Source organism: Tyto alba, unplaced genomic scaffold (genome assembly GCF_018691265.1).
Source record: "Tyto alba isolate M040663 unplaced genomic scaffold, T.alba_DEE_v4.0 Super-Scaffold_11, whole genome shotgun sequence".
Taxonomy (NCBI): domain Eukaryota; kingdom Metazoa; phylum Chordata; class Aves; order Strigiformes; family Tytonidae; genus Tyto; species Tyto alba.
Genome location: NW_024881273.1, coordinates 12,977,241 through 13,002,851, shown reverse-complemented (window position 1 = coordinate 13,002,851; position 25,611 = coordinate 12,977,241). Strand labels below are relative to the sequence as shown.

The 25,611-nt window shown below is 62.2% G+C and overlaps 4 protein-coding genes across 27 annotated transcripts in view; 1 reads left to right on the top strand and 3 right to left on the bottom strand.

The window, feature by feature from the left end:
* Positions 1–820: 820 nt before the first annotated feature.
* Positions 821–2,753, bottom strand: TMEM141 (transmembrane protein 141). Of its 7 annotated transcripts, none has more exons than XM_042786915.1 (5): positions 2,645–2,753; positions 2,502–2,568; positions 2,100–2,183; positions 1,725–1,855; positions 821–1,118 (listed from the first exon to the last, which is right to left on the bottom strand). In XM_042786915.1, exons 1-5 carry the CDS (start codon positions 2,696–2,698, stop codon positions 1,071–1,073), a joined length of 384 nt encoding a protein of 127 aa, XP_042642849.1. In that variant the 5' UTR covers positions 2,699–2,753; the 3' UTR covers positions 821–1,070. The 7 variants fall into 7 exon arrangements, 5 of the variants coding, with proteins under 5 accessions (XP_042642849.1, XP_042642850.1, XP_042642848.1 ...); XM_042786916.1 differs by having other exon boundaries at positions 821–1,141; positions 1,741–1,855; XM_042786914.1 differs by having other exon boundaries at positions 1,745–1,855.
* On the top strand, positions 2,697–5,076 carry PAXX (PAXX non-homologous end joining factor). Of its 10 annotated transcripts, none has more exons than XM_042786911.1 (7): positions 2,724–2,792; positions 2,936–2,996; positions 3,086–3,120; positions 3,192–3,385; positions 3,951–4,025; positions 4,474–4,567; positions 4,694–5,076. In XM_042786911.1, the coding sequence occupies exons 1-7, from the start codon at positions 2,743–2,745 to the stop codon at positions 4,731–4,733; spliced, it is 549 nt and encodes a 182-aa protein (XP_042642845.1). In that variant the 5' UTR covers positions 2,724–2,742; the 3' UTR covers positions 4,734–5,076. The 10 variants fall into 10 exon arrangements, 8 of the variants coding, with proteins under 8 accessions (XP_042642841.1, XP_042642843.1, XP_042642839.1 ...); XM_042786908.1 differs by having other exon boundaries at positions 2,734–2,840; XM_042786907.1 differs by having other exon boundaries at positions 2,697–2,792; positions 2,936–3,120.
* A 334-nt stretch (positions 5,077–5,410) lies between these two features.
* Positions 5,411–9,057, bottom strand: CLIC3 (chloride intracellular channel 3). 4 transcript variants are annotated; one of them, XM_032994794.2, is made up of 6 exons: positions 8,641–9,057; positions 7,866–7,975; positions 7,410–7,535; positions 7,165–7,271; positions 6,695–6,870; positions 5,411–6,336 (listed from the first exon to the last, which is right to left on the bottom strand). In XM_032994794.2, exons 1-6 carry the CDS (start codon positions 8,674–8,676, stop codon positions 6,175–6,177), a joined length of 717 nt encoding a protein of 238 aa, XP_032850685.2. In that variant the 5' UTR covers positions 8,677–9,057; the 3' UTR covers positions 5,411–6,174. The 4 variants fall into 4 exon arrangements, with proteins under 4 accessions (XP_032850685.2, XP_042642836.1, XP_032850615.2 ...); XM_042786902.1 differs by having other exon boundaries at positions 7,866–7,930; XM_032994724.2 differs by lacking the exon at positions 7,866–7,975 and having other exon boundaries at positions 5,411–5,713; positions 6,158–6,336.
* A 99-nt stretch (positions 9,058–9,156) lies between these two features.
* The window catches only part of ABCA2 (ATP binding cassette subfamily A member 2), a 36,519-nt gene continuing 20,064 nt past the window's right edge, over positions 9,157–25,611 (bottom strand). For 2 of the 6 annotated variants that reach the window (XM_042786894.1, XM_042786892.1), the window contains 29 exons: positions 25,369–25,576; positions 24,863–25,075; positions 24,412–24,608; positions 24,144–24,326; positions 22,902–23,086; positions 22,684–22,804; positions 22,168–22,458; positions 20,852–21,070; positions 20,563–20,665; positions 19,823–20,151; positions 19,044–19,257; positions 18,762–18,867; positions 18,318–18,429; positions 17,848–17,908; positions 17,417–17,591; positions 17,216–17,331; positions 16,807–16,954; positions 16,446–16,569; positions 15,447–15,579; positions 15,159–15,276; positions 14,855–15,033; positions 14,397–14,538; positions 13,925–14,059; positions 13,580–13,683; positions 13,207–13,299; positions 12,817–12,919; positions 12,525–12,662; positions 12,071–12,277; positions 9,157–11,805 (listed from right to left, as the gene is read on the bottom strand). In XM_042786894.1, coding sequence (XP_042642828.1) covers positions 11,770–11,805; positions 12,071–12,277; positions 12,525–12,662; positions 12,817–12,919; positions 13,207–13,299; positions 13,580–13,683; positions 13,925–14,059; positions 14,397–14,538; positions 14,855–15,033; positions 15,159–15,276; positions 15,447–15,579; positions 16,446–16,569; positions 16,807–16,954; positions 17,216–17,331; positions 17,417–17,591; positions 17,848–17,908; positions 18,318–18,429; positions 18,762–18,867; positions 19,044–19,257; positions 19,823–20,151; positions 20,563–20,665; positions 20,852–21,070; positions 22,168–22,458; positions 22,684–22,804; positions 22,902–23,086; positions 24,144–24,326; positions 24,412–24,608; positions 24,863–25,075; positions 25,369–25,576 — 4,493 coding nt within the window. In that variant the 3' untranslated portion in view covers positions 9,157–11,769. The remainder of the gene's footprint in view (positions 11,806–12,070; positions 12,278–12,524; positions 12,663–12,816; positions 12,920–13,206; positions 13,300–13,579; positions 13,684–13,924; positions 14,060–14,396; positions 14,539–14,854; positions 15,034–15,158; positions 15,277–15,446; positions 15,580–16,445; positions 16,570–16,806; positions 16,955–17,215; positions 17,332–17,416; positions 17,592–17,847; positions 17,909–18,317; positions 18,430–18,761; positions 18,868–19,043; positions 19,258–19,822; positions 20,152–20,562; positions 20,666–20,851; positions 21,071–22,167; positions 22,459–22,683; positions 22,805–22,901; positions 23,087–24,143; positions 24,327–24,411; positions 24,609–24,862; positions 25,076–25,368; positions 25,577–25,611) is intronic. The other 4 variants (XM_042786895.1, XM_042786898.1, XM_042786896.1 and 1 more) reach the window with 3 other exon arrangements.

The window sequence follows — 25,611 nt, the reverse complement described above, 5'->3', positions numbered from 1 at the left end:
TTCTGACACCCCAAACCCAGTTTACTCCCGGGGCCTCTCATGTCCCCAGTGCACGGACTCCCTCCTGTGGCGAGGCTCAGGGACTGTCTCCAGCTCTCTCACTGGAGCAGGCATTTCTGGTCTCTCAAGCTGAAATGCTGCTCCTTTGCTTTAAGAAACCAGCTACCTTCCAGAACCCAGGCTGGGTCTCCCCTTCCAAGAAATTCAGCCACAGCTGAATCAGTGCTGGACAGCCACCAAGAGCAGCCCATCTGCTCTAGTCATGACTTGGAGTTTGCTGTTACGAAAGAATGAAGTGAAAGAGGATTCCTAATATTCCCATGTGCCCCTCTGGGTGTGCCGGACTCATGACAGTACCATTCCGTTACGGACCTGGATGGAGCGCCTGGGACTGGCCAGGTGACATGCCCTAAGAGTAAGGCGAGCACCACACAGAGGGGCTCTGGGCACACGGGCACCCCCTTTGCAGGGGCAGAGGACACCCCCAGAGGCCATGCAGCTGCAGGGCTCAGCTCAGCCCCATTCAGGCAAGCGAGAAAAGCCTTGCTGCTATGGGAGCAGGGACACTACTGACCAGCTAGGCTCAAGAAACAGAGAGCACATGGCAACAGCTCTGCCCTCCCACAGCTTCGCCCAGACCCATCTATGCCTGCAGTCGTTTCACAGTCCCGTGCTGTCAGAATGCGAATGCCATGGCCTCAGAAGATCCAGAGCTCTCTGCTCCCAACATTTACTGCAGAGGTTGCCTCATGGTGACATTTACCACCTGCACCCTTGCTCTTCCTGTTCCATTGCCAGACTTCAATTTGTCCACACTGAGTGCTTTCAGCTCTCAAATTTTATTGTACCCTACCATGTGTGATGTGCAGAGGCCACCTGGGAGGCAGCAACCCCTACAGAGCCTCCACCACACTCTCACTGTAGGGTCGAATAATCTGAGCTCCTGGGCAGGGCCACAGAGCCCACCAGTCTCTGGCAGGCTGGGCAGGCAGGAAGGGGTGAAGCAGGACACAGGCACAACGCACTGTGCTCTGCTAGCTACTCCACAACATCCCCGTATATGTTCCTCCTCACCAGCGGTGCCACACTCTCTCTGTCCTCTGGGCTGGGCAGATTTTCTGCAACAGAAAGAACAAGCTCCCTGGACCCCGGACTATCCCAGCATATTTGCCAGGGATAGGCAGAGAACCACAGAGCCCTCGTGAAGCATTTAAAACCTCTTCAGCTAGGCCTAGCTTTGAGAGCTCACGGCACCAGTGAGAGAAAGCAGCCATGAGAACCATCCACTCCAGCTCTGCTCACCGCACCGAGGAACTGGGGTGTGTAGGTGCTTCCCTCCATCCCCTACCTTCTTCTTCTTCTTCTTCTTCCAGCAAACAAGCCCTTCATGGTGGCTCTTGTGAACCCACAAAGCAGGCAGGGCAGCAAGCAGAAGGAGGTGCTCCCACCCCGTGCTGCCAGCCCTGCTCAGGTACCTGCAGCGCAGGCGATGGCCCAGAGCATGGGGAGACGCGGGAGGCAGAGACCAGGCAGGGTGCTCCAGCCATCCTAGCACTGCTCCCATCCCTCAGCTGCAGGCTGACAGCGTGAGACTTACATGGGGATTTTGGCAACGACACAAAGTCATCAGCTTAATTATGAGGCAAGAAGAGTAAACTGGTGCAGCAGGGAAGAATCAGGCATGACAAGCCCAGGGAAAGCAGCAGCGAGAGATGTGAACATACCTGTGGGCCGAGACACCTACCAGCTGTGGCGAGCTCCTGTGGGGACTTGCCTGTCTCCAGGTAAATCCAGAAGTTGGAGCATTTCCTTGTCTCAGCTCTGGTTACCACATAGCTGGCAAGGGACCCTGTGGCTGAAGAGACCGAGACGCTCCCAAGAGCGCTGGCGGCAAAGGTATTTGCCAAGGACCGGTGGTGGGGAAAGCACCTGCCAGCTTATGAGCTGCCGCAGCTGCCTGTGAGGCTCCCAGGGCCGGGAGGTGCAGGGATGTGACAGGAGCCAGGGCCGGACATGCCCCGCTGTAAGGACAAACAGCCCTTCCGCCTGCCACCCGGCCCGGCTCCCGCCGCTGCCCCGGCCGCGGGCAGGACACTCACCCCCCGCCAGCAGAAGGCTCCACTGCAGGCTGTACGGCAGCTTCTTGTTCACCAGCTTCTGCACGGCGAAGGCGGCTCCGCTGCCTGCCAAAACCCGGGCGCCGTTACCGGCCGCGGCCGCGCCCGGGCTGCCCCGGGGAGCCGGGCCCAGGGGCCGGGCGGCGGGGGGAGCCGGGCCCAGGGGCCGGGCGGCGGGGGGAGCCGGGCCCAGGGGCCGGGCGGCGGGGGGAGCCGGGCCCAGGGGCCGGGCGGCGGGGGGAGCCGGGCCCAGGGGCCGGGCGGCGGGGGGAGCCGGGCCCAGGGGCCGGGCGGCGGGGGGAGCCGGGCCCAGGGGCCGGGCGGCGGGGGGAGCCGGGCCCAGGGGCCGGGCGGCGGGGGGAGCCGGGCCGGGCCGGGCCGTACCTGCCAGGAAGGCGCCGATGCCCTTCATGAAGGCGTGGGACTGGCAGGCGGCATACTGCGGCAGCGCCTGCGGACACACGCGGGGTCGGCGCGGGTGGCCGGGCCCGCCGCCCCCCCCCGCCGCCCCGGCCCCGGGGGCGCACCGGGTGCTTGGCGGCCACGCCGTCCTCCACCCGCCGCAGCCCCAGGTTCACCATGGCGCCGCCGCCCGGCCCCGCCCGCCCCTTCCGGCGCTGCCGCCATGGCGGAGCCGGCCGGGCCCTTCCACCGGCTGCGGGGCGGGACGGGCAGGTACCTCTGCTACTGCCGCCCCGGCCCCGGCCCCGGCGGCACAGTCTAGTGAGTGCGGGGCCGGGGCCGGGGCCGGGGCCGGGGCCGGGGCCGGGGCCGGGCGGCTCCGCCACAGCCACAGCCTGAGCCGCTGCCTCCCGCAGTGTGACCGACGGGCTGGAAGTCTGGGCCGGGGCTCCGGCCGCCCGCTCGCCGCTCGGCTGCGTACGTACCGGGGCCGGGGCGGTGGCGGGGCCGGGGGCCGGGGACCGGGGCAGGCCGGTTTTTTGGGACGTTCTCCCTCTCCTCCCCAGCCGTGCCAGCCGGAGGAGCACGGCGAGAAGCTGAGGTGGGTTCGGCAGCGGCGGGGACCCGGCCCTTCCGCCGAGGGCCCCGCTCAGCGCGGGCGCGTCTCCGCAGGGAGGCCGTGGGGCGCGGGGCGGCCGCGCTCAGCCTGGGCGAGGGGACGGCCACGCTGCAGCCGCGGAGCGAGGAGGCCCGGTGCTCAGCCCTGGATCTCATCAAGCTGCCCGTCGCCGAGGCGAGGAGCCAGCTCCAGGGGCTGGTGTTTGGCATGGCAGGGCGCATCGAAAGCCTGGAGAAACGCCTAGAAGGTCCGTGGCGGGGGTTGGAACGGGGTGAGGGTGGGAGAAGGGCAGGGAGCTCCCTGCCACCTTTGCGGTGTCACCCCCCCCACACCCAAAGATGCCCCAGGAAATCCAGCAAAGCCAGCAATGGGAGAAGGCTGGGCCTCCCTGGCCTAGCCTCAGGTGGTTTCCCTTCACTGATCCCGGGTAGACTGGCCAGAAGGGCTGGGCAGCAGAGGTGCTGCCTTCTTTTTCCTGTTTGGGCTGGCTAGGGTCTGTACCCGATCACCTCAGGCAGAAGAGATCCTGTGTGGGGCCAGAGGACACAGCGTTTTGTCTCTGTGCAGAAACGCAACTTTGTCCCCATGGCCAACGCCGTGCCGACATCTGTGGAGGGGGAGTTGCCTTCTAGAGGTCTCTAGTCTGGGGGTCTAGGAAGATCTTGGGGCAGCGGCAGCCTGGGTGGGTGTGCTGGAAGGAGAATGTGGCTCAGTTTGGCTGTGGAGGGGAGGGAGCTTGCTGGGGTTGCTTTGGAGCTGTGGGCATCGTTGGGGCGCGTTGTCACAAGCTGTGGCTCTGGTTCCTGTCTCAGCAGTGGTGGAGACACCGGCACCTTCCTGCAGCCCTGAGAAGAATGATGCCTGGAGCCAGCAGCGCTTCCTGCCAGGTAGGCAGTGGCCAGAAGACATCTCCCATGGTCCCAGTGCTTGTTTGCCTTTTCTTCCCCAGGAATCAGCTGGTCCTGTGCCCATGTGCTCTTCAGGACACTGAGTCCCCTCAGTTGTGGCTGCTGTCAGCTGCTCCGCTGTGCTGATGCCCTTCCCCTGTTGCAGAAGGGTCCAGGGCTCAGCGCAGTGGCTCTCGAGGTATCTGGGATGCACTGTGCTCAGGTCAGATGCTGGGCATTGCCAGGCAGGTTACTAGCCTCCAGGAGGTCAGGCTTTGCTGTTCTTCCTGCTGCTTTGGGAGAGACCAGGCTTGGCCCTTATTCACCTGCCGCAGATGCTGGGCCTGCCAGGCTGGGCTGCTAGAGGCTCACCCTGGGCATGGAGGGGCTTACAGGGCTGGTAAAGCAACTAGCTGACCTTTTGCAATCCCCATCCTGACTGAGGCAGACCCCAGCCCCAGGAAGAAGAGGGGTGCTGGCTCAGCTTTGCCGGCCAAGAGGAAGATCCCAGGAGAGTCTCTTATTAACCCTGGCTTCAAAAGGTAAGTGCTTCCCCAGGTGCAGTGATGGGGCTGGGCTGTGCAGGGATCCAGTGGATACTGCTCTGTAGTTGCATGGGAGCAGGGTGTGGGGCTTTGGGCTGTGATGTTCCCTCCATCTCTTCCTAGTAAAAAGGCACCGTCTGGAGTGGATTTTGAAGATTCTTGACCTGTGCTGTCCCATCCGCTGATGACAACCCTACCAGAGCCTTGTCAACCATGTGTGTGGCTGGTGGAAGAGGCTTCACTGCACCCTGGGTCTGCTTGAGCCCCTTGCATCTAGGGAGGCGGGTAGGGCAAGCAGGACCCAGAGGGCTGGAGCCTGAGCAGGCAGCAGATCCTCAGCTGGTGCAGTGGCAGGGCCTTTGCGGGGGACAGATGGGGCAGGGGTAACAGAAGTGGTGGCGTTTTTCCCTGCAGCTCTTTCCTGCTGGCAGGGGACACCTCTCTACCTTGCTTGCCATGATTTGTTGGGTTTTTTAAAGAACTGTTATATCATAATGTAACAAAAAGATTGCCTGTGCTTAACTTATTGCCAGTAAGAGTGGTTTTAGCCAGCCAGTCTCTAGGGACTGTGACAGCATGGATGTGTCAGTCCATTCTGCCTTTCCTTTGGTCAGGAACCCTGGGGCCGATTTCAACTTAACCTGGAGGGTCAGGGGCTTAGAGGAGTTCACTTTCCTGCCAGCTTTGTGCCAGTGGGCTGATGGGTGAGTGGTTAGAGCCTCCCCAGCCCCCTGGAGCGCTGGGAGAATGAGCCCAGCCCTTGTTAGGCACTGGGAGGCCTGTGTGAAGTCCTGCGAGAGAGGAGAGCTGCTGGGGCTGGTCACTCCAGACTCACAGTTGTCTCACTTGCAAAGCTTTTATTGATTTCTTGGAGCTCTGATACATGGCTTGGACTTGCCTCGCTTCACCCCCATCCCTCCCAAATCTGCTCCTGAGAGCTTCCTAATGGCAGGATCTGGGAGCATGATGCCCTCCACTCCCCTCACCCAGGGGGCTGGGCCATGTCCACCACCTGTGCCATCCCTCCGGCTCCATTCCCAGGGCTCTGCCGTGGCTGTGCTGCTTCCCCTCACCCGGTGCAGCTCCTCAGGGGCATCCTGCGGTGCCTGCTGCCCTGGCACAGCCCTGCCTCCGGTCGCTCACCTGGTGGGTGGCACAGTGTGCCTCTGAGGGAGCCTGCAGGGGTGGTCACTGCAGTGCACTGCCCTCTCTGCACCCCACAGCCCTCTGCTCTGGGCAGCTTTTCCTCCCCAGCTTCTACCTTTGCCCTCAGCGTTGCCCAGCTTTGGTAGATGGTGCCTGTGGTCTCTTTGCACCCATCCCGATGCTTGAGGCACCACAGGGCAGGTCGTGGGGGTCCTGGCTGGGCAGGGAGGGTGGCAAAAGAGGTGGGAATGAGTTTGCAGGCTCAGTGTGATGCAGATTACTGCTGGCACCGTGGGCTGGTGTGCCGGCTGGGGGAATTTGGGTGGCGGGGGCACAGCTCATCGTCTCTGCCCTCCTGCATGGATGCAGGCAGGACCGTGATGGATATAGCAGGACTGAGGTGGGCACTGGCCTGCTGCCTGACGCTGGCCCTGTGCTCACCTGGGCACGTGCCTGGCTCACTGTGGCGACCGGACCACGGAGCGATAGGCTTGCACAATCTCCTCGCTGCTGGGGCAGGTGTATTTGAACTCCCTGGTTTCACTGGCAGCACTGAGGTAGTGCCACACACCCTGCAGGTCCTTGGAGATCCCGAAGCGGCGGTAATGCTGGCACACGACCTGCAGGCAGAAACAGGGTGAGTCCTTGCCCAGGAGTGTGTGCCAAGGAGGGCCCTGCAAACTGGGGCAGCAGCCAGCCAGGATGGGTGGCAGGAGGCCAGGGGACACACCTGACACTGCATGAGAAGGGGTGGCACCTGGCGGGGATGTGAAGGGGAGTGAGGTCAGTGGGAAGGCAGTGTGCTGCCCAGGGGGCATGGGGAGGGGGGTGCCAGGGGGGCACCGGAGCCGTAAAGGGGTTGGCAAAAGAGTGGGGGTGTTGCTGCAGGCAGCCAGGGGGGAGGCGAGAGCATGGGGCCAGTCTCATCAAGAAGCCAGGGCAAGGGAAAGGCCATGGCACCAGGCTGCTTGCGCTCACCTGGATGATGTTGAGCTTGGGCAACAGGTTGCAGTCAGCTAAAGTGAGCTGGTCCCCGTCAAGGAAGCGGCGCTGGGAGACCCGGAGCTGGGGGTTGCGGGCCAGCTCGTATTCCAGGGGGGCACTAAGGTACTCGTTCAGCTTCAGCAGGGCCCGCAGCAGGTTCCGCTGCAGCACTGCGGGAAGGACGGCAGCACGGCTGGGTCAGGGCACAGCCCCGCTGCAGGCACGGTGCCCCGTGGGTCTGCCCTGGCCCCCTGCCTGGCCCAGGCTGGCACCTGGCCCCTGCTCTCCCAAGAGAGCCCTGGCACAGCCGCGCTGAACCCCGTGGAGAGGGACAGTGCCTGGAGAGACCCAGCTATGGCCTGGGGCAGCGGGGGGCTGGAGAGGCTCAGGGTGGCCTGTCCAGGCTTCAGGCTGGTGGCACCTGAGGGGTTGCATGAGGTCTCCCCCCCCACCCAGCTCCTCACCCTCGTCCTGGGCAGGCACTGGGTTCTTGATGAAGGTGGAGAACTTGTGAAAGATGTCGTTCCCAGCCAGGCTTGACTCCCTGTACTGTGGGACCAGGCTGGGGAACCTGCAGGGACATGGGTACGGGTGAGGAAGGAGGCAGGGGCTGGCAGGCTCATGTGTTGCCTGCCCATGCTCCCTCTCTCAGCCTGTCTTGCCCCTCTTTGGCTCCTTGCCCCCTCTCAGGGCAGCGCTAGCCACTGACATGGGGGGGCCCAGTTGGTTCTCCAGGAAGTCCTCGATCATTACTGTGTCAGTCTTGGGCTCGCCGTTGTAGAGCAAAACAGGCAGCTGGGCACCCGGTGCGAAGTCCTTCAGCAAGTGCAGTGCCCTGTGGGAGATGAGAACGCAGGGCACCACGCGTGTGTGTATGCACGCGTGTGTCCTGAGCAAAGGGACAAGGTGGTGCCCCCAGGCTGCTCCTGCATCAGTGTGTGCCCAAAGCAGCTCTTCCCTGGAAAATGTCCACCAGCCTCCTTCGGGCAGCGGTGGGAGGGTGCAACAGGCTCCATGCATCCCACAGTGCCCACCCTTCGCTCCCCTTCCCGAGGTGTTGGGGATCTACCACCCACCCATTTTTGTGCCAGGGCAAGGCACACCTTGCCCATCGCCCTGACCGCACGGTGGCAACACCCGTGGTGAGTGGAGGGGCACGACTCACCTCTTCACATCCACGGTGGTGAGGGTGAATGGCACCCCTTTGAGCAGCAACACCATGAAGAGCCGCTGGCAGAAGGGACAGTGGCCCATGCTCTCCCCATCCTCGCTTGCCTGCAGGCAGAGAGGGGGAGCTCAGCTGCCCCTTCACCCCGGCGCGGGGGCAGCGCTGGCCAGGCAGCCCCCGTAGGCACAGGCTGACGGTGGCAGAGCGTGTGCCACCCCCCACCCAGCCAAGCCCAGCCTGGCCACAGGCTGGGGAGCAGTGCTGGCAGCTCGTGGCACCCACTAAGCCAGGCAGGGTGCCCCCAGACCCCACCCCAGAGCAGCCCGCGTGGCACAGTGGGTGCTGGCCCTGGCACCCCTGGGGGAGCAGGGGCCCCCCAGCCTGCCAGGCAGAGAGCAGCTGTGGCTGGGTACAGCCCAGTGCGGCAGGGGCTGTGCTGGAGGAAGGTGATGGCGATGCTGGTGGCCCCGTCACCCCTGGGCGTGATCCCAGGAGGACCCTGTCCTGCCTTGTGCAGCCGGACAAACTGCCACGGCCGGGCAGTGGCTGGGAGGGGCCCTAGGGAGAGGCCCCTGTTTTGTGGGGGCATCCCAGTCCAACACTCCAGGCTGAGCACCCGCAGCCCCCTGTGCTGGGAGGAACGGAGGACGAGCAGCATCGCGCTTTGCCCTGGAGAAGAGCCCTGAGCTGCCCCAGCCCAGCAATTGCCAGGGGTGACGGCCAGTGGTGCCCACCAGTCTGGGGCACCCCAGACCTCCGTGACGCCCCTCACCTTGACGAAGAGCTGGATTTGGGGTTTCTCGGCCATGCTGGGTGGCGGCTGCTGGCTGAGTGGTGGCTGTAGCACGAGTGCCCGTGCTGGTTCCGCAGCCCCTCCCAGCCCACATTCCTCCCCAGGGTGCACCCGCTCGCACCCATGCCTGGCTGCACAGCGCAGCGGGAGACACCCTGTCGTGGGGCCCCGGCCACGGCTGCTGCTGCCAGCCCGAGTGCAGCAAGGACAGCTTGCAGCATTGTCAGTGGCTCCTGCCTGCGTGCCCTGCCTGCTCTGCCTTTGCTCTGTGCAGCTTTGTGCCCCCCGCCAGCCCCACCGCGCACCCTTGCAGAGGCCGAGTGTGGGGTACGGCCCTGCGTTGTGCCCCACTCTCTTTGCCCACGCCAGGCTCCTGCACCCCCACGCCAGTCAGTGCACTGTGAACCCCCTCCTCAGCGCTTGCTCAGCCCAGTCCCTCCCTGGGCACCCAGCCCTGGCACGCCTGCCCACCAGCAACCATGCAGCCTCACTGGCTCCAGTTATTATTTTTTATTTAAAACAATCATTATTTTCACATTTCATCTTTGTTTCTTTTGCTTGCAATGTACAGGCTCCTCCAAGGCGTCCCCAGCCCTAGGGGTGCCCTGTGCCCGGGGCCGGGCATGGCCCTGGTGCTGTGCCCACGGCTGGTGGCCAAGGACGTGCAGAGGGAGGTGAGGCGGGAAGCGGGGCCAAACTCAACAAAGCAAAATAGTGTTAAGGCAGCAGCCACCCCTGCCCTGGGGCGATGCCCTCCTGCTCCCACCCCGCTGCCACCCTTGGGGTACCCCCCAGCTGGGGTTTGTGCCTGGGCAGCCCCGGGCCCAGGGCAGGGAGGGCACTGCAGCCACTCAGACTGCATGGGCAGGCCATGCCAGGGGCATAAAAACATCTCTATCGACCATCAAAAGCCATGGGGCACAGGGACGGTGGCCTGGCAGCAGATGGGAGGGCTGGTGGGGCGAGATTTGTGCCCAGGGTGCCAGCACCATCCTGGAGCCCTGAGCAGCAGGGCAGGCACAGGGCAAGGACAAAGGCCAGGCCAGCGCACAGAGCAGGGTGCCATGCCCACCCTGGGGGGGCCTGAGGGTGCCACCACCGAGGTCACGGCTGGGGACCCAAAGCTGACATCACCCCCTCTCTCCCTGGTGGCAAAGGGCTAACCCTGAGCTGGCTTGTCCCCCGCAGTGCTCTCCCAGGAAGGGAGAGCGTGCCCAGCAAGGGAGCAGGGAGCACCCCAGGCGGGGGCTGCCCACCCGTGCCATCCACCCCACTCCAGAACCAACCAGTTTTCGGTATGCCATTAAAAAAAATATGGTCTGAAAAAATCTGAAAATAGAGCTTATCTTCCCCAAATTTTTCCCCTATTGAAAATACTGTATATTGTATCACAATCTATAGCAGGTGGCATACAGGACTGGCGAGGCCGGAGGGCGTGGGGACAGCGGAATGTCAGCTGCCACCTGGGTCTGCCCCTGCTCCCGTGCCCGAGTGGGGCCAGGGCTGGCCCCGATCCACCTCCCCGTGCAGTGTGTTGCCCCACGACAGCGAGCTGGCGTGCCCAGTGCTGCTCGCTTGCCAGTGGGCAGGAGCTGGCCCAGGGCCTCCAGCTGAGTCCGTGCCAGGGCGGCAGAAAGGGCAGTGGGGACACAGAGAGCCAGCGCAGCCTTGGGTGCTCGCTGGGAAGGAGGGGGGGGGGCTGTGCACAGCACGGGGGGCTGCGAAAGCCTGGGGCCAACCACGGGGTGGGCAGTCAGGATCGGTGTCACAGGCCCTGCCATCGCCCCACCTCTGGGCACGGCCACGGGTCGCTGGAGAGGGGTGGGCTGGGGGGTGCTGCTGGGCTGTGGGTGCTGGGCACAGCCCCTGTGGGTGACAAGGCAGCAGGATCCTCTGCAGAAGGGAGGGGTGCCTGCTGCTGGCCCCGGTGACGCTGCCAGCCCCGGTGGCACCGCCAGCCCCTCTGCCGCAGTCCATCCTCCCCTCCCCTGCCAAGCTGTCTTGCCCTCGCACCTCAGGGCCACCCCACTGCCAGCTTTAAAAGCCATCCTGGGGGTACAGTAACCCCACTTCCAGTATCACCACTGGCTCAACAATAAGAAACCAGCGCAGGTGGCTCCTGTACAGGGCCAGACACTGAGCGATGAGTGCCAGGGCAAGGGGGGATAAGGAGGGGGACACAGCAGGAAGGCGGCACAACCGCAGCAACGCCCTGTGGTGGGGAAAGCAGCCGGTGAGGGCAGGCAGGAGGCAGGGTGAGGGGCTCCGGGAGGAGGGACGTGGTTGGAGGCAGAGGGGAGAAACAGCTGGTGCCAGCATGTGAAATACCCTGTGAAATACCCCTCTGCCCCACCGCGTGCCCCTCTGCAGGAGTGCCCGGCCCTGGGGATGGTACCAAGTGCCCGGCACACGCATGGCAAGGCCGGCGTTTCTGGACCCCTTGGCTGGCAGCAGTGCGGGTGGGCAGGACGCAGTCACGGGGCTGAGACCCCCATCTGGGACAGGGTGGAGGTCTCCGGCGACATCCCGCTGGTGACAGAAACCAACTGCGGCTGAAGCACCAGAGCTCCTCCCTGCATGGCGCTGGACCCCGAGCTCCCCACAGTGCTAAGGGCAAGGCTCAAGCCAGCGGTGATGGAAGCAAGGCAAAAGCAGCTGTCCCTCCTGCCCTGCCAGGGCCAGGCCTGGGGTGGTGCCAGTGCTGGTGGTGGGGGGGTGTCCCTGCAACCAAAGGTCCCCAGGGTGAGTGCAACACAGGTGTCCAACCAAAGGCATCGCTCACAAGGCACCTGGGGCCAGCAGCACTGGCACCAAGCCCTGTCCTTCTCTTCACAGTCTCCAACCGTGGCATGTACTGGCTGGGCGAGCCAGACGAGGACGGTGGCCCTGGGCACCACGCAGTGACACTGCCCTTGGAGCTGAAGGGGACAAAGGCCACGCAGCGGGCAGTGGCTTGTGAGGTCCGTCCAGGCCAGTGCAGTACCCACCATGTCCTCCCTGGCACACGCCTCCAGCCGTGGCAGCTCTGCTTGACGGGGTGAAGGGAGGGGAGAGGCCAAAATGGTTAGGTGGCTTCACAACCGGGGGATGTGGCTGCCCCGGGGGGTCTCAGCACAGTGTGTCCGTATTGAACGAGAGCTGAGCCTGTGGGCAGAGACAGGCAGGGCTCAGCAGCTGGGCTGGGCAGGGGCTGCCTGCCCTGCCCAGTACACCCAGTGCTGCTGGGGCCAGAATCTGGCCTGGTGCAGGGAGCAGCCACCCTTCCCAGAGAGCCCTCTCTGGTCCATCCCTGGCTCCACATTGTCCCTTTCCCTGCACAAGACCTGGTGCCGCAGCACCCAGCCCTGGTGCCCCATGGTAGGGCCACAGCTGGGACCAAGGACACCCAGATCTGGGGACAACCTCTCACCCTCTCCTCTTCGAAGCTGATGAGGCCTTCGTCGTCAGTCTCCAGGTCCTCCTGCTCCTCCACCACAAGGGCCCGCAGCTCTGTGGGGGCAGCCCGGGGACGCAGCAAGCTCAGCACACGCTCCAGGGGCGACTGCAGGACGCAGCTGGGGCTCGTCTCCTGCTGCTCGAGGTTGTCGCTTTGCTTCTTGGCAAAATTCACAAACACCTGGCGGGGCAAGCGTCAGGAGGCTGCGAGGGAACCCCGTGAGCACCTCCACTCCCTGGCTGCCCCTTGCCTGTCGTCCATGCCGCTGGAGACAGGTGCCAGCACATCCATGGGGCTGCCACCGTGCACTCCACCTAGCCTCATCTCCTGCCCCAAAGGTGGTTTCTGCCAGGCACTTTGGCATGGCCAACCCGCCTGCCCTCCCTGGGGATGAGCATCCAGCCTCCCGCACCCTCCCCAGTCTCACGTTGTCCAGCGTGGTCTGGCTGACGGAGTAGTCTTCAATGCCCAGCACATCCACCACCTGCTCCATCTTGCTGAAGACCTGCGCCAGTGAGATCTGGTCTGACTTCAGCTGGTACTGGGCCTTGGTGTGGTGCCGCTCCTGCAGGGGACACGGAGGTGACACCCATGACCCCCAGACCCCCTCCCATCACCCCATGGGGAGTCCCACTGAGGTGTCCCTTGGGGAAGGAAGGCTGCTTGTGCCCCAAGGCAGGGGCTGGCAGGGAACAGCACTGCCACCACAGGGAGGTCACCTTGAGGACAGCCTCAGGGAAGTTGCGGTTGAAGAACCTCACCACCTCCTTGACATTGAGGCTGGACTTGGTGCGCACTGTGATCATGTAGCCGTCACCAAACCTGCATGGGGACAAGGGACCCTGTGAAGACCTGCCCTCCCACCTGCACATCTGCGGGGAAGGACTGACTGCATGGAAGGGGACAACGCTCTGTGGCAGCTGCTGCACCCACCAGAACAGTGCCAGGATGGCTGAGTGAGCCCATTCCCCTGCCCACCCTCCAAAGCAGCACCCACACAAAGGGCTAGCATCTTGCCACAGGTGCCACACCGTCACCCTGACACGGGGCCCTGGCCCCCTCTCACCCTGCAGCGCACACAGGGTACTGGACCTCCACTGGGCTCTCACCGGTTCTTCAGGTGCTGGATGCTGCCAAGACACTTGAGCCGCCCGTTCACCATGATGGCCAGGCGGGTGCAGAGCGCCTCGCACTCCTCCATGCTGCGGAGACAGGGCAGGCTTTAGCAGGGTGGCATGGGGGGACAGTGCTAGGGGCCACGGCTGGGGCAGGTGGGGGGCTGAGCTCCCCAGGCTGTCACCCACGTGCCGTGGCCCCACCACCAGAGATGGGAGAAGGCAACACAGGGTGTCTCGTGTTCCCCCTGCTCCTCATGCTCCTGCCGAACGCCATCCCCTGGGGACCAAAGAGCCCCTGCCCACCCATGCAGCACCGCAGGTGCCAGGAAACATTGGGGGTGCAGCCAGAAGGCCCCCCCCGGACCTGTGGGACGTAAGCACCACGGAGCGACCCGTTTTGATGACGTCCAGGATGAGGTTCCAGAGGAAGCGCCGTGCCTTGGGGTCCATCCCTGTGGTGGGCTCATCCTGTGGGACAGACAGCACCTTCAGACACTCCAGCCCCCAGGGAGACCCTGCCACCACCCTTCTGTCCTGAAAGGACACCAGGACACCAGCTGGGACACCATCCCACACCCTAGGACACTTGTGGCAGTGCTGGGGGCAAGCAGCTCCCACCCAGGGTCATTTTTCCACCCTAGCCTGGTGCGAGGTGGACACGGGGTGGGAGGAGGACCCCCCAGGCAGGGTGCTGGAGCCTGAGACGCACCAGGAAGATGAAGGCCGGGTATCCGATCAGCGCAATGGCTGTAGACAGCTTCCTCTTGTTGCCTCCGCTATAGGTGCTGGTGGGTTTGTCGGCATACTTGGTCAGCTCCAGCTTCTTCAGTGCCCACTTGACCACCTGCAAGGTGCGGAGGGCTGCTGTCACCCTGCCAAGGCCACGGAGCTGGCAGAGCTGGCAGCAGGCAAGCTGCAGGTGGACCAGCTGCCAAGGGGACCACAAGGGACGTGCCAGTCAGGGGAGCCCCCCAGTAACCTCTGGAATGGCCATGAGCTTTGGTAGAGGCCCACAAGCCTGTGTGCCCAGACCCAGCATCCCACATGGGCATACCACTGGGGCAGCACTGCCATGAGGGTAGCAGCAGTGGCTCGGGTCCCCAGGGGTACCTGGGGAGATGCCATTCCCATGGCACAGCACCAGCTCATGGGCACTGGCAATCACCAACCCAGAGCCCTACCCGCTCCTCGTCCTTCCAGGGGATGCCGCGCAGGCGGGTGTAGAGCTCCAGGTGCTCCTGAGCTGTCAGCTCATCAAAGAGCGCATCAAACTGGGGGCAGTAGCCCAAGCTCTGCTGGACCTGCAGGAGCTCCTTCAGGATGCTGTAGGAGAAGGAAGGGCCGTGAGCAGAAGAAATTGCTTTTTGGGAGCACCCCATTGCTCACCCCCCCTTTCACACACCTTTATATCAGAGCATCTTCTACCAGGTAAGCCACAACGGGCAGCCTTAGTCAAAAACTGGTGTCACTTGCCACCCCCCAGATGACGGTCAGCCCACAACCCGCAGGGTTGCAGAATCTCATGGAGCGACACGGGCAAAGTCACACTGCTTCATCGTGGGAGACCCCCGAGCAGACCCCATCCCGTCCCCAGGGCAGCAGGCAGTCCTCCTCTCCCACCCAGACCGTGCCCCCCAACCTGTGCCCATTAACAAAGGCCTCTCCGCCTGTGGTGCTCTCGTCCCCCGTCAGCATTTTGAAGGTGGTTGTCTTGCCCGCGCCGTTGACGCCCAGCAGCCCGAAGCACTCCCCGGGGCGCACGCCCACGCACAGCCGGTCCACGGCCAGGATGCGCCCAATCTTACGGGACTTGTAAACCTGGTGGGGCAGGGGATGGGGGCTCAGCCTGCCAGGAGGCACCCAGACCCCCACCCCTGACCCACGTCCCACGGCGCCGAGGTGCCTCCCTCCAGCCCCGGCGCGTCCCCCCACCGCTGCTGCACCTTGGTGAGGTTTTCGATCTTCAGCATGTCGTTGTCAGCATCACCACGCAGGACACGGTGCCGCTCATTGGCCACATCAATGTCATCCTCGATGGGTTTGGTGGAGACAGGCAGCCGCCTATGGGAGGGCACACGGGACAGAGTGGGTGCGCCTCCCTGCTGGGGATGGGCAGCTCCCCAGCTTGCACCCACTGGAGGGCCAGCCTTGAGCTTATGGGTCCTGGTGGCAAAGCTTTTCCCTGCAGCCAGCCCTGCCTAGCCTGACCCCTGCTCCCCGGTTGCACTCACTGGGGCTTCCGGAAGAAGTTGTACTGGCACATGATAGTGATGAAGAAGCCAACAAAGCCTTCAATTGTCATGGCAACAAGCCCTCGTGTCACGATGTCCCATTCGAAGGGCGATTTCATCTTATCGAACTGCCCTGAGTGGGAGGAAGAGGAGAGAGCAGCTGGGGACACCTTCCTGTGGGGACACCCTGGTCCTAAGTCTTGAGCTGGCCTGTGACAATGACATTGTCCTGCTCCTGTGTCCCCTCCCCTGCCGCAGCTGCCTGGGCTGGTCAGTGCTGCTGGCACCAGGACTGGTCACAACAAGGCTTTCCATCCACACCGTATGTGCTGTTGAAATCATCTTGCAACTTTTCAACCTCAGTAGGATGAATCAACCCAAATGAGAGTGGATATTGGATGGATTTGTTAGATCCTGTCCCAGAATTGCCCTTCATGATGCCAGCAGCACCTGGGTTACATATGGAAGCTGCTTGAGAAGCAGAGAGCATCGGGAGCTTTTTGAGGCCAAGCTGAAGCTGCAAGTAGCAAAAGGCTCAATTTAGCTGGGCAGTACAGCCTTGCAAGCAAGAGACAACATCTAGAAGGAAAGAGCCCTTGCAGTCCCTATCCCTCGTACCACAGCATGGCCCCACCATGGTCCACCACAGCCCCATCATGGCTCCACCATGGCCCACTATGGCCCCACCACAGGCAGCACGCAACAGCAGCAGCAACACACAACTCTTCCAGGGCTCACAACCTCCCCTCCCCATGGGGCTGCTATTTGGGATGGCCCAAGGAACCATTTTCAGAATCACCGGCACCACAACATGTCCGACCCTCAACTGTTTGTCTTCCTGTGCCTCAGACTAGTTCACATGCCCTGGCTTTTTGCTCCACGTTGCTCTGGGCTTCGGGAAGCCCCACAAGGCAAGCGGAGGGGATGTGCCAGCACTGTGGTGCCCCCAGCCCCACATGCCCTGGAGCAATAGAAGAGGGAGGGAACGGGAGGCCATACCAATCTTGGCATAGTATTCGTTGATGTACTCGTTGTAGGCCATCTCCATCAAGCCATGGCCCAGGTTGTAGTTAGGGAATACCAGGAAGCAGCTCTTCAGGTAGCTGTTCACCACCTTCAAATCCTGTGGGAATGGGCAGAGAGGACACAACCATCAGAAACACACCTGAGGACCGTGAACCCATGGTAGGATCAGGATCCCCACCAAGATACAGCCCAATCAGGTCTCATAGCTGATCCTGCTGGGAGCAGGAGTCTGGAGCAGAGACCTCCTGAGGTCCCTCCCAACCTGAGCTGTCCCATGACCCGATGGCAGCTTCTCCCTTCCTGGTGGTCCCAGGCAGAGCTGTGAATCCTGTACCTTATCATGCTCAAAGAGCTGCAGCAGGAACGTGGCAACGGTGGCTGTGATGCCGATGAAGAGGTTGATGACAATGAGGAAGACGTAGGCAGAGCTGGGCACCTCAAACCAGAAGGAGGCAGGGTACATGATGGGGGTGATGGACCAGCTGGGAAGGCGAGTGGCAGGAGCGCACATCAGCGTGGCAGGAGAGGGACCGGGCAGCGCCAACCATTGAGCCCTGGGATTGCCCATCTCCCAGCCCTGTCCTCCATGGGCTCTCCCACCCCAGCCCTCGCAGCCCGCCAGCCACGGGAGCCGCAGAACCTCAGCCAGATGGGCAGCCCCAAGCCCAGATCCTGCCTGTGCAGCCACAGTGCAGACGGGGCGTTAGAGGGACCCACCAGTGCCTCCAGACTGAGCAACGTACCCGTAGAGCAGGAAGAGGGAGAGGACGGCAGGGAAGTTGGTGGGAGAGGTGTACGCTGGGAGGTCAAACACAAACAGGATGATGATGCAGCACGTGGCCGGCACCAGGTAGTTCAGCTGGAGAAGACAGAAACTTCTGTGACTGCCCACACACCCACCTGGCCCTGAGGGCTCAGTCAGTGGGGCCATGTGCCCTGCTCACCATGTCCCACACGTAGTTGGCCAACCAGTAGATGACAGGATCACAGCCGCTCACGAACTGCAAGTGTTTGGCCTTGGTGGCCTTTTCAGCCACCAGGAACACCACAAAGCTGGCTGGCACAAAGGACATGGCCACAATGATGAAGATGGCAATCACTACATCTGTGCCTTGCAGGCTGCATGGGGAGCAAGGAGGAGAGCAGGGACCCTGTCACCCTTACCTACTTGAAGGAAGGTCACCCCAGCCCAGCACGGGACAATCACTGTGCGTAAGGCAAGGCATGGCACAGGGACCCCAATGTCACCACCACCCAGTGCCCCCCACGCAGCCTGCAGGGCAGAAGCCTCAGCACTCCTCTGCAAACTGTGGTGGGGAGCTCCCTCCCTTCCACAGGACGGCCACCCTCCCTCAAACCCACTCCCTGGACCTACAGGTAATCCAGAGACAGGCTGGCGCTCGTCTTGTTCATGGGGTGGTTGGTGACTGTGATGCCTGCAGGAAAGCCCAAGAAGGAACATGGGAGCATGAAAGATGGCTCACGACAAAAAATCTTGCCCCCAGCATGCCTGGTCTGGGGTCTGAGTGGGAGGATGGGTTTCCCCCCCAACCCCGCAGCGTGGCAGGAGCTGAGCTGCCTGAAGCAACCAAGCACCGAGGCCAAGGCCTCCCTTACCAGCTGGCAAAGCGCATCCTCGGACACAGTGCAAGTCCAGGTGCCAGCTGGCAGCACCTTGGGAGGTTCTGCCCCAGTCCAGACTCTGCCTGTGTGACCCCCCCCTGCCTCAAATAGGTACTAGTCTGCTTGGTCCAAGGGGGAACACTGCACTTTATAGCCATGTTGGACCATGCCCTATAGCTGTTCCTGATGTGCTTCTGCCCTTAAATGCCTCCAGGTCCTCACCATAGGCAGCGGGGTTGCCTTTGCTTTTGGGCAAGTTGGCTCGCAGGATGGCATTGTTGAGAGCGTTGAGGTAGGTGGGCATGCTGTGATAACCCTTGTTGTTGTAGAAGACCTGGAGAAGCAGAGAAGAGTGGTGGGAGGTGGCAAGAGAGCTGGGCCAGTGGCAGATGTACTGGAAGGGAAGGACGGGACATGACAGCCGCAGGACAGGCTTCCTGTGCCCACGGCCGTGGGGAGCGCGGGCCACTGCAGGCCGTGCTGGGGGCTGGACCTGCAAAGTGACCCATGGGGCAAGAGCACCACCAGATGCCTCGGCGGAGAGCAGCGGGTGAGGGGTCCCTGCTGTGCAGGCACCGCTGCCTGCCCCCTTCTCCTCCCCACCCGTGCTGTGGCTGCCACTGCCCACCCGTCTCCCAGCTGGCACGAGCCGCAGTGCGGTCCCACCTGCGCCGTTCTCCGGACAGCGATCTTGCGCACCGTGGCAGGAGCCCTGGCCCCAAAGGAGGCCGGGATGGATTTCTGGACGTTGCCGAAGGTGAGTGCCCCATACCTGTGGGACGAGGCACCACTGAGAAGCCGTGACCGCCGTCCCCCACCGCCAGGAGTGGGGCCATGCTCAAGCATGCTTCTGGCTCCTGTCAGCACCCCAGGCAGGTGTCCCCAAGTCCCTCATCCCCCACCCCTGCTCCACAGCACAGGGCAGACCCTCCCAGCCTTCCCTCTTGCCTGTGCAGCCGGAAGCGGTCTGAGGTGTAGAGCAGATACTCAGAGACGTTGCGCCCTGTGATGTCTGCCAGGATGTCCCCCGTCACCACCTTCATCTGTGGGGGGTGACCCCCTACACCACTGGGGCAGGAGAAGCCGGTCCCCTGCATGGAGCACGTGCACTTGATGGGCTCGTGGATGATGCGGGGCAGGGCAGGGGCCGAGGTCACGGTCTCTGAGGAGCAAAGAGGGCAGCTCACAGCCAGGCTCCTGCCTGTCCTGGCTGCCTGGGACAATGCGGGGGGTGGCAGAGGGGCTCAGATGAGGGGTCCCAGCTGGGCAGGGAGGGAGCACTCTGCCCGACTGGTATTAGCTCCTGCTGGGGCAGAGCCTGGTCTGCAAGAGGGATTTTGTGTCCTGGTGATGGAGAGGGACCAAGAGACGGACATGGGGAAAAACTTTAGGGAAGAGAAATGGTTCAGAGAGAGGGCATGAAATGAGGCTTCATGGGGACCAAGCAGCCAGCCCAATGAGGGTAACACATGGCTGGCCACAGGGCTCTCATTGGTGTCACTGACCCACAGAGCTGCACTGACACTGCCAGGGCTGAACGGGGAATGGTGCTCCAGGGCCAGCACCAGCACTACGCCAGAATTTCAATCCAGCAGTGCTCTGCTGTGACCTGGCCAAACTGACAGGCACTTTGAGGGATCCCTGCTTCTGTGGGGCAGATATATCATCCCTCTGCTGGAAATGAATCCCAGGCCTGGACAGACTCAAGCATCAAGCACAGGCAATACCTTTGACAGCAGAGGAGAAGGTCGTGGAGTTCCATGCTTGAAGCAGGTCCTCATCTACTGAGACAGGGTAGTCAGAGGGGGCCGGGGATGGAGGTGGTGGCACGAAGTTGGAGAGCGGCAGGCCCTGGGTGAAGGAGTCAATGCACATGGCGTCGAAGTACTTGGCCGCCAGCATCTTGGACTCGTTGCTGTCGAGGTTGAGGGTCTGCATGGGCTGGTCCAGCGTGTTGTTGAAAGCTGTCTTGAGCACACAGGTGGCCCCCACGCCAGAGGGCAGGTGGAAGGTGTTCACCAGCTGCTGGGGGCTGGCATCAGGAGACAGCCTGATGCTGCAGGGAGAGGAGCGGGTGAGGAGGAGCAAGAAGTGGGACACGTGGGTCGCACCACCTTGGCTGTCTTCTACTGGGACCTCTTCAAGGCCTTGGCATGTATCATGACTCAGTGGGCACAGGCACCACGGCAGGACACAGAGCCCAGGCCTGGCATGAGCCAAGCTGCTGGTCACAGCCAGTGTCAGGGCTGGCACATATACCAGAGACACCCTGGGGAGGATGAAGGCTGGCTTCTGCAAGGTGACATGGCACCAGCCAGGCTCTGCTCCAAGCCTGAGCCAGTCCCGGCACCAGCCCCACTGTGGACTGCCCTCCCTGCTGCCCCCACCACAGTCCCAGGGGTGGAGACAGGGATGGGCATGCAGAGAGGGCACAGGACACTGGTCACCGGCGAGCGGTGGCTCTCACCGGTACTCATGCCGCTCCTCGTTGGCGTAAGGAATGAAGTTGCCCTTGGGCTGGGTGTAGTTGTGGTACTGCGATGGCGAGAGGATGAGGGGTGGCAGGTCACCTGCAGGGACAAGGACAGCAACCTGCTCACACCTGCAGCACCACCACACACGCGCAGACTGGCTGAGTGGCCACACGCCTTGACCTCACCGCCCACCCCCCAGCCAACGTCCCCACCGGTCACACCGGGGCAGCCAGAAGGGGCCACCAGCAGCCCCCAGCATGCAGGTGGGTGGCTTGCGGGCACCTATTTCGGGCACCGAGAGCGCCACTGTCATGGCCACGCAGACGAAGAAGGCTGGCAGGAGGATCTGTGAGAAGAGGGCCTTGGTGTTGCGCTTGGCGCAGTGGAAGCGTTTGACAATTAGCCCATGGAACTGGCGCAGCTTCAGCCACGAGCCCTCCAGCTTGAAGCTCCCCTGCCCGGCCAGGTCACGGTCCTCTGACTCCACCTCTGCATCTTGCTCTGGGAGAGGAGAAAGGTGTCAGCCCCCTGGCATGGCCACTCCCATACCCGCCTTGGTCCCCAGGGAGCTGAGCCAGGCACCGAGCCGGGTGCAGCCACCCCCAGGGACAGGGTGGCACCTAGCCCCGATGGCCGCCAAGCCACAGCAGCACCACAGCGTGAAGCAAGGCAGCTGGCTGGTAGGTTCCTCTTGGCCCAAAATGGGAAATTTAGACAAGTTTTAAAAAACACAACCTAAATTGGCACTTTTTGGCAGAACCCCTCCGTTTCCCCACCAGCTCTCCCAGCTGGTGAGGGGTCAGTGCAGTCAGGAACAGGGGACAGGATACGGGTGGGGGGACCCAGTGAGGCAGCGGGCATGGGGCTGGGGCTCAGGGAGCTCTGCTGTGGCACTTTGCCTCCTGAAACCCAAAATCACAACACTCGGAGCAGCCCCGGCTAGGGAGGCAGGGTAGCACATCCCTGAATTAATCATGACAAGAGCTGCCGGGGTAACCCAGAAAAGGACTTGTGAATAAAACAGCAGCCTCAGGGTGCCTGCCTGCATTCTCCATCCTCCAGCAAGCCCAGCATCCAGGCAGGGAGAGCCCCTAGGCCAGGTCAGGGTATGGAGGGGAAAGACACCAGCTGGAAGGTGATTCCGTGCCCCAAGGCCAAGAGGAGACAACCCAACCGGACACCAGTGTGAGGAGCGAGCGCGTTAGTGGAGCAAGTCTGCAAGGTGGCACTCACAGGACCCCAGGGAGGCAAAGGGCAGAGCCAACACTGACTGCGCCCACTGGCTCCATGTCTCGGCACAGGATCCCTCCACACACATGCCACTGGTTTGGGGGGTACGAACTGGTGGAAGCACCCATTCCCAGCCCTCCTACCCAGGCTGAAGTTCTCTAGGCGCAGTGTTGGCATCATCAGCCCCCCAGGGGGGTCTTGCCCCAGCAGGCATGGCCCCCCATTCCCAGCACACCTGCGTGCCCCAGCCAGGGCCAGCTCTGCCCTGCCCAGGTGCAGGGATGGGCGCTGGCGCTGCCACTGCCCCGGCCACCCTCCCGTGTCCCAGCCGAGCGCCTCGCCCGGCCCCGGCCACCGGTGGCACAAACCTTGCAGACTGATGTTATCGGGGTCCTGCTGGTTATCAAACAGGGGCGCATAATCCCCAAAGAATTCGGAATAAGCCCCACCTTCGTCACCCCGCACAGAGCCCACTGAGGAGGCCGAGTGCAGGGATGCCTGCGACTGCGCCAGCTTGGAGCAGGTCACCAGGTTGCTGAGCTCCACCTCGGGCTTCTCCGGTACCGCTGCTTCGGCCAGAGGTTCCCCATTGGCCTCAGGCTTTGGGCCCAGCTCAGGGGCAGGTGGTCGCATGGTGTCCTTCTTGGACTCCTTCATGTCTAGAAGGAGAAGGGCAGTTGCTACTGGCCATGCTTCCCTTCACCACAGTGTGGCATGGAGTGGGGATGGATCTGCTCTGCAAACCTGGAGTGGAGCAGAGGCCATCTGCCCTTGGCCAGGATGGGCTCCACTGGAGACCACTCCTCCCCTTGGAAAAGCCCCCACAGAGGCACAGAGCCCCTTGCCAGCCCCAGCAGCACCGCGTGCCCCTCCACTGCCCATACCCACGTCACTGTTCTCCAGAGACTGGTCCTCCTCAGACACCTTCAGGAAGACCTCCTCCAGTGTGGTGTCCATCAGCCCGAAACTGGTGAGATCCAGCTCCTCCAGGCTCTGCTCCAAGTGCTGCAGAGGCAAAGTGCTGTGTGAGGAGGGCAGGAGGCACCCACAGTGCCACAGCCACCCGCAACCGCCTGCCTGCCCACCCCGCCAGCCCCCATACCTGGAAGAGCCTCTCGAAGCAGCCCTTCTTGACGGCCTCGCTGGGCAGGATGTAGGAGAGCTCAGTGTTGGTGTCCGAGATGAGGAGGCAGGAGGCCACGTATTTCTTGATGAACTGGGAGACACGAGGCTCAGAGCAGGGGCTGACAGAGGAGTGGGCCGGGGGGCTGTGCGGCTGGCCTGTCTCTGTGACAGAGGGGCAGGGCCAGTCAGTCACTTGGCCCCCAGCTTCCCACCAAGACCCACCACGCCCACCCCACACCCCAGCACTGTGGGGGCTTCTCCAGCCTCCACTGCAGGGTGCTGGCGGCTTCCCAGCCACCCTGCCTGTCCTGGTGTCCTGGTGTCAGCTGGGATAGAGTTAATTTTCTTCCTAGTAGCTAGTACAGTGCTGTGTTTTGGATTTAGCGTGAGAATACTGATGATAGCAACAACTAAAACATCAGTGTGTTAAGTAGTGCTTACCCTAAGCTAAGGATTTTTCCCCTTCCCATGCTCTGTCAGTGAGGAGGTGCACAAGAAGCTGGGAGGAAGCGTGGCCAGGACAGCTGACCCAGACTAGCCAAAGGGCTATTCCATACCATAGGGTGCCATGCTCAGAACAGAAACTGGGGGGAGCTGGCCAGAAGGGGCAGATTGCGGCTCAGGCATCAGTCAGCAGGTGGTGAGCAATTGCATTGTGCATTGCTTGTTTTCTCTTGGGTTTTATGTCTTTTGCTTTTTGTTATATTCCTTATCATCATCATCATTGTCATTGTTATTATTATTATTATTATCATCATCATCATCAACTTCATTTTAGTTATTAAACTGTTCTTATCTGAACCCATGAGTTTCACTTTTTTTTTGATTCTCCTCCCCATCCCACTGGGAGGAGGGAGTGAGCAAACGAGTGTCTGCTTGGTGCTTAGTTGCTGTCTGGGGTTAAACCATGACACCTGGGGATGGTGCTCTGCACCATGGCCCACGCTGGACATCTCAGTGGGCAGCCCACAGGCTGGACAGAACCAGTGCCTGGAGACAAATGCCACCATGCAGGGTCTAACCTGGGACCCAGACAGCAGAAATCAAGGCTGAGTGATGCCACCTCCTACACCCCTTCCCAGTCCCCCTCTGCCCTCCACATGGTCTACGGAGACTTGGCGTGGGAGCACTTGGGTTTGACCTCTCGTTCCTCTTCTGGGCTGAAGAAGGGCTTGTCCCATCTACTCCTCTAAACACAGGGTCCTGCTGCCCCCCAGACCTGTGCCGTTCCTGATGTCCGACTGCTTCTTCACCACTGTCAGCTTGTAGCCATCTCCATAGGTGCTCTTGAGGAAGAGCGGGGAGCCACAGCACTTGAGTTTGCCATGAGAGATAATGGCAATGCGGTCACCCAGCAGGTCGGCCTCATCCATGTGGTGTGTGGAGAGCAGGATGGTCCTCCCTGGTGGTGGCACAGAGCCTCAGTGGAGGGGTCAGGGCCACCGCAGCCAGAGGAGCAATGCTGGGCTCTGCCCACCTCCGCTCACCTGGCTTGTACTTGAGGATGAGGTCCCAGATGGCTCTGCGTGCATATGGGTCCACGCCAGCTGTGGGCTCATCCAAGATCACAGCCCGCGACCCACCCACGAAGGCAATGGCCACCGACAGCTTCCTCTTCATGCCCCCCGAGAGGGTCTGCACCAGGGAGTGGCGTTTGTTGGAGAGCTCCAGGTCCTCAATCATCCTGGGGACAGGGGAGAAGAACCAGGGATGCCGGGGAGGCTGTACTGGCACTTGGTGCCTGCAGGGAGCACGTGATGCCTCTTCCCCACATGGTACCTATGGCCCTCGGACACTGGGACAGCCCAGCTGCAGCCACGCTACAGGAACATCTTCTGCTAGCTTCCACAGCCAGCTCTACTATAGCTCAGCCAGCGTGAAGGGGGCCCACTCGTGTAAAAGGCACAGATGGGGCAAAAGGAGCTGGAGAGTGCCTACTTGTCCATCTCCTTGCGGATCTCCTCCTCCGCCATGCTCTTGAGCTGCGAGTAGAACCAAAGGTGCTCCTCCACCGTCAGCCTGTCGAAGAGCACGTTGTGCTGGGGACACATGCCCAGGTTCTTCCGGATCTCATCCATCTCCGTCCGGATATCGTGGCCGTAGATGGTAGCAGAGCCCGAGGTTGGAGGGAACAAGCCGGTGAGGATGGACCTGGATGGACAGAGAAAGGCAACAATGTGAAGGACCCTGTATTCCTCTGACTGGTCCCAATCCCAACCACCATCTCCAGGAACATCTGCTGGGTCCCTGGCAGGGCAATGTCAGTGCAGAGCCATGAGCCCACTGTCTGTTCCCCCTTTTGTGCCAAACCCACATCCCCACTGCTGCCCTCTGGGCACGGCACCAGCTGCCACAGGCCATGCAAGGGCATCACACAGCACGTTCCCCACCCACTGCAGCTGGTCAGAAGGACATGGCCCACGTCCGCCCTGATGGGCACTCACATGGTGGTGGTTTTCCCCGCGCCGTTGTGCCCCAGGAAGGACACCACCTGGTTCTCATAAAGATTGAGGCTTAGCTTGTTCAGCGCCAGCTTCTTGTCTGTCTTGTAGACCTTGGTGAGCTTGTCAATGCAGACAACCAAGGGGAGGTGGGTCGGCTCCTCCTCGATGCCCCGTGTCTCCTCTGCCGTGAGAGTGGGATGGTGAGGAGCTGTGGGGTGGCATGGAGACCAGGTGTGGAGCAGG